The sequence below is a fragment of the Zingiber officinale genome, chromosome 9A, assembly GCF_018446385.1.
Source record: "Zingiber officinale cultivar Zhangliang chromosome 9A, Zo_v1.1, whole genome shotgun sequence".
Lineage (NCBI taxonomy): Eukaryota > Viridiplantae > Streptophyta > Magnoliopsida > Zingiberales > Zingiberaceae > Zingiber > Zingiber officinale.
The window spans coordinates 107,740,289-107,746,349 of NC_056002.1; the positions used below are offsets into that span (position 1 = coordinate 107,740,289).

A 6,061-nucleotide genomic window follows, 5' to 3' on the forward strand; every position below is an offset into this window, starting at 1 on the left:
TTATGTAGTGAACATCTACAACTTCTATCACATAAAGTTCATTCACCCGTTCGGGATATATTAGAGGACTTGGAAGTGAGCTAAAGCCAGTTAGGTCCACTTCTTCATATGTCATCTCCTTAACCAGATCAACTAACACCGCATTACGTGAAAAACTTGAATCCACCTAAGAAGAGTTAGTAAACACCAAAGTTCAATTAGCAAGCACTCAAGATGAGTTAGCATCAATGAAATCAAGACAAGATATATTTGAACAAATTCTTAACCCATTGACACTTGGAGCATTAGATTCCTTGATCCATGATTCATCTTCGGTTCCATCTCCTCCTCGTTCTTAGACTTGCCTATCATCTGATTAACCTTGATCTATTAAAACTTTGTATCTTATGTTTAACATGCGATCAACTTTGATCTACAAGATCTTCGTGATTGCCAAATATATGGTCTTATTTGACCTGTTTAGACTTTCCATCCCATGTTTAATATCTGATTAATCTTAATTTGTCAGAATTTTATATTTATCTAACATCCGATCTCGCTCTTAATCTATTTAAACTTCTTTTCTTACCCATAAAATCAGGTCTTTCATGACCTATCAGAACTTTCAATGTTGCCAAGGATCCTCTTGTGTTTTTTATGCATCCATTTGTTGATATTCTTTAGTGTTAATATAGGACGATTGATTTTCATCCAATGTTCGATATATATGCTCTCATATGTATTTACTATACTGGCGTTTAAAAAAACACGCACTTCAGCTTGTCTAAAATTCACTACTACTTAAATCACAATCATCAATTTTCAATAATTTTTATTTTATCGTTGGTTAATAACTGTTTATGTATACTTTATTGATATGAACGGATAGAAATATACGAGTCCCATTTCCAATGGCGTGCCCATCTTTGAATATTTGGATCGATCAAAAAATATCTTCTAGATTACACAACTTTTGTCGTAAAAATATTGGATAAAATATTTAGAGAAGGGGACTATAAATTCACCATGATTATGACTTACTGTCAACCAAATAATGTGGATGAGTTGGCAGAATAACGTTCCGTAAAAATTAGGTCAATATTATATATATTTTTTTAATATTTGCCGATTAATGGTAGAGAACTTAAAGTGAAGTGGCATATATTTATTGGCTAGTTTTGTCCTACTCTACAAATAAATGATAAATTATTTACCTGGATTATCGACCGCACAACCACTTGGTATAATTTCGAATGCTTTAATTTTAATAAATAAAATTACCACCATCTCTTCTATAAATAGATGGGAATTGCATGATACTCTAAACAAGCAATCACTTGACTGAAGTGAGTGATATCCGTAGCTTAACCATGGCTTCCCTTGTCATGCTCTCTGCTGCTCTCCTCCTCGGCCTCTTCCTGCCTTCCTCCATGGCCAACAACGTTCTCTTTGGTGGTGACAGGCTGAACACCGGCGAATCCCTCAGAGAAAGGAACTTTAAATTCACCATGATGTCCGACGACTGCACCCTGGTGCTGAACGACAACGACCAGACCGTGTGGTCCTCCCCCACCAACGGCCTAGGCAACAACTGCTTCGCCCACTTGCAGACCAACGGCAACCTCGTCATCCGCAACGACAATGACCAGGTTGTTTGGTCGAGCAACACCGCCGGCGAGGAGGACAACTACATCCTCGTCCTGCAGAAAGACGGCAGCGTCGTCATCTTCGGCCGCTCTATATGGTCCATCCCCCCCGGTTCCAACACCGCCACTTCCAAAGGCGCCGTGATCGTCAAAAGGGGCCGCAGCGATGAATCCACGAACATTCTCTATGGAGGTCACAAGCTGCGCACCGACGAATCCCTCAAAGAAGGGGACTATACCTTCGTCATGCAGTCCGACTGCAACCTGGTGCTGTACGACGACAACAACAACCAGGTCATGTGGTCCTCCGAAACCAACAACCTAGGTAGCAGGTGCTTCGCCCGCATGCAGACCGACGGCAACTTAGTCATCTTCGAGGGTATTAACTTCAACCAAATTTGGGATAGCAAAACCCGCGGCCCGGAGGGCAAGTACATCCTCGTCCTGCAGCGCGACGGCCACGTCGTCATCTACGGCAGCCCTATATTTACGATCCCCAACGATGAACCCACGAACAGGAAGATCGCCATGACTAAAAAATAGTTGCCTTCACCACGAACGATGCATGGGTAGCTATTAAATAAAAGCGAATAAATTGAAGCGAGGCATAAATAATAATTTGCTAGCTACATGGTGACATAGCACGTAGCCTCGTTGTTCTGGTGTACGTACCTACTGTTCAGTTGGTGTGAGTCGATCACCTTAATTATCTATCTGCTCTGCCTTTTTTAGTTGAATTGCATTGAAAAAAGAAAAAAAATAATTAATTAAAGAAATCTAATAGCACACATATATAAATTGAAAAAATAAAATTAAAAGGTAGAATCTAATTAACCAAATCCAGCTTTGATAATATGAAACAATCTATGATTTGTTGGATTTTTTTCATTGTGTCAATTGGATTTTTTTATTATTTTCTATGAGAACCTGAGATGTGTTTCGGCGCCAATCAATTAAAGTTAGAAACAATGATTGTGTGATTGTTCTTGCTACTGGTTTATGCGATTTTGATTTCATTCATAGAATTGATTTCATTGTTACATGTGAAATCTTCTCAGTTTAAATTGGGGTTTTTATGAAATTCCCAATCAGTATGATCTATTGATTGTTTCATACAACAATTTTGTTGTATCTTTGTCATAAGGAATTGTAATGATTTTGTATCCAACTAGGGAATGCTATGGGTATTTATTGATAAAGTCATATCGTGAAAGAAACATTGGAGTCAATACTAAAGTATGTACCCATTTTAAGATTATTTGTTGGATATAAATTAAGCTTTATTAAATTATGATTAAGTAATACAATAGTTACTTTACCCCACAGGGAAGTAGTTATTTTTGTTGCTTAATTAGGATGAGGTGATAAATAAAATCTTAAAATAATTATCCTAGGCCCACAGGTATCAATTTTATTTTGGTTTATTTGTCAGCCTTATCATAAAGTTTGAGACAAAGATTATATTTTATAAACTTGTAATTAAATAATAAGGTAAGTACTTTACCCCACAGGAAGGTATTTATTTTCTTATTTAATTAGAATAAGGTGGTCAATTGAGTGTCAAAGTGCTATTCCTAAGCCCGCAGGTGTGGAACTAGTATTTTGATGACTTGTCTTACTAGCCTTATTATAAAGGGTTTGTATATTCAATGCTAGTTTTTAACCTATTAAAGTATGAATTTACTAACACATTTGGAGTTAATATCATTGATGTATGTTTTCTTGGTTAATGCAGTTCCTACTACACTTTATAATGATCCTTCTCGTATTCCAATGTTGTCGGGTGACAACTTTTCGGACTGGAAAGAAAAAGTTCTCTTAACATTAGGGTGTATGGATCTCGATTTGGCGCTTCGTGTGGATGAGCCTCAACATCCCACGGAATCAAGTAGCGCTGGTGAGAAAGCATCATATGAGAGGTGGGAGCGATCTAATTGCTTGAGTTTGATGCTTATTAAGTCTCATGTATGTAAAAGTATTAGAGGTTCCATTCCTGATTGCGAGAAAGTTGCAGATTTTATGAAAGCTATTGAGGAACAATTTGTAAAATCTGATAAGGCATTGGCTAGCACCCTAATGAAAAGACTCTCTGGCATGAAGTATGATCATGCAAAAAGTGTACGAGAGCATATAATGGAAATGCGGGACATTGCTGCTCAATTGAAGTCCCTTGAGATCGAGATTTCTGAGTCATTCTTAGTGCATTTCATTCTGAATTCTCTCCCTATAGAATACACTCCTTTTAAGATATCATACAACACAGAAAGAAAAATGGTCAGTAAATGAATTATTAACCATGTGTGTTCAGGAGGAGGAGAGAATGAAACATGAAAAACTAGAGACGGTGCATCTAGTAAATCATGATAAAAGAAATGCCAAAAGGTTTAAAAGTGGTCTAGAGAAGAAAAAAATTGTTGTTGTGCCAATGAAGAAAAATGGCAATAAGGGAGCATGTTTTTTCTGCAAGAAAAAGGGACACATAAAGAAAGACTGCTCTAAGTTTAAGGCATGGCTTGAAAAGAAAGGTATTCTCATATCTCTTGTGTGTCATGAATCTTTTTTCATTGATGTTCCAAGTAATACTTGGTGGATAGATTCTGGTTCAACTATTCACATAGCTAATACCATGCAGGGCTTTCTAGATCAAAGGAAGCCGATGACAAGTGAAGGTTATATCTATTCAGGAAATCGGAAACCTTCACAAGTTGAAACTATGGGGACCTGTCGACTAATTTTAAAATCTGGATTTGTTTTAGACTTGGAAAATGTTTTCTATGTTCCAACCTTTTCAAGAAATTTGATTTCTGTTTCTAGACTTCATCAGATTGGTTACAATTTTCATTTTGTGAAAAGAACTATATTTAATCTTTTCTGGGATAATAAAATAGTTGGTACTGGTTTAAATTTTGATGGATTATATAAAATTGATTTGGACCCTACTTGTCACACTCCGGAGGAGTCCCTGTCTGAGAAAATTTCGGCAGCATCTCCCCTGTACGGCGGACAATCTGAAACTTTTCTACATCCTCATATACCTCAGTCACATGCGGCTGGAATAATAACATGTAAATAAACCATCACCACGCAGTTTATATAAATATAAGCAAACCAAAACAGCAATACCATGACTCAAAATCAACCCTACTCAACTACACTCGTAAAGCTCAAATCCGATGAACTTACCTCTTCTGCCGTCCAGGCAGGCATGTAGTAGAATAAATCCAAATCATACCAAAAATCCATCAAACGATAAGAATCCATACAGTATCCATAAGTAAAACAATACAAGACTAAAAACAAAGTCTGATAGCGAAACTAAGACAAAATAACACTCAAGACCAACAGAGGACTAGCACTACGTGCAGATGGGGACTAGCGACTGGAACTGCTCTGGACAGCCTCAACCTGAAAATATCAACAATGGAGGCAGGGTGAGTCCAACACTCAGCAGGTACAACTGATATGCAAAGTAAGAAAATAACACCTAGCACTAATCATGCGTACAGTCTCCTAATGTAATAAAGGTGAATACAAACTGAAGTAAACAGGAGAATACTGTACTAACCAGGATCTGGGTATAAGGACAAACAGTCCGAGAGGTATAGAAATCCTGTATGCATGTCAATCATAGGCATCTAAACAATATGTAGCATATAAATGCAGCAAACACAAACACAAGCAATAAATGCATCATGCATATGATGTCAATGTCATGGTCACCCCTGACACAAGTTAGCCAACTCACAATAGAAGTGGGACCGAGTGGGTAGGACTGTGATGACCGTGCACTCCGCATCACTACTCCTGATGAGTGACCGAGAGAACGGGATGCTGTCGAAGTACATACATACTCCTACCCCAAATCGTAAATGGGGGAGCTCAGTGCTCTCATCTCCCTGTACACTATGACGGGGAGGGATCTCTAACGTGCTACACGCTGCGTCACACTACCCATGAGCGGACCAACGGAGCACCGGAAGAGCAAACTGACGTGCTACCACGCTGCGTCACGCTATCCATAAGCGTCACAACGGAGCACCGAACAGTGATGAAACTGGCGATATGCTCGACAATAATGGAACAATCTATCACACAGCATGCAATTATGCGAATGGTGCATGACACTAAGCATGGTAATATACTGAACCAAATCTATATACATACATGATGTGCACCATAATCAATAAATCATATCAAGAGTTCACAGATCAGATAGGGTATCACACCTAGGTCCTGAACATGGTGAAACATGGTTATATCACTACCCCTAAGCATGTGTAATCAGGTAAGTAATAACATGAGATGCAAAACAAACAAACAACCAAACAGGTAACAGGTATCGGGTAGTGACTAACCGAAACAGTTAAGAAACATAATTGTTGTTATTTGTTAAATTCATTACTATGCATATCAAATGACATAAGTCAAAAGTACCC

The 6,061-nt window shown here is 38.1% G+C and overlaps 1 protein-coding gene across 1 annotated transcript; it reads left to right on the forward strand.

Annotated features, from left to right (window-relative positions):
• Nucleotides 1-1,349: 1,349 nt before the first annotated feature.
• On the forward strand, nucleotides 1,350-2,168 carry LOC122019449 (mannose-specific lectin-like). The gene has a single exon (XM_042576912.1). The coding sequence runs from the start codon at nucleotides 1,350-1,352 to the stop codon at nucleotides 2,166-2,168; it is 819 nt and encodes a 272-aa protein (XP_042432846.1).
• The last annotated feature ends 3,893 nt before the right edge of the window (nucleotides 2,169-6,061 follow it).

Bases quoted from the DNA above. Each gene is read 5' to 3' on its own strand.
- LOC122019449 (XM_042576912.1), top strand. From the start codon at position 1,350: ATGGCTTCCCTTGTCATGCTCTCTGCTGCTCTCCTCCTCGGCCTCTTC.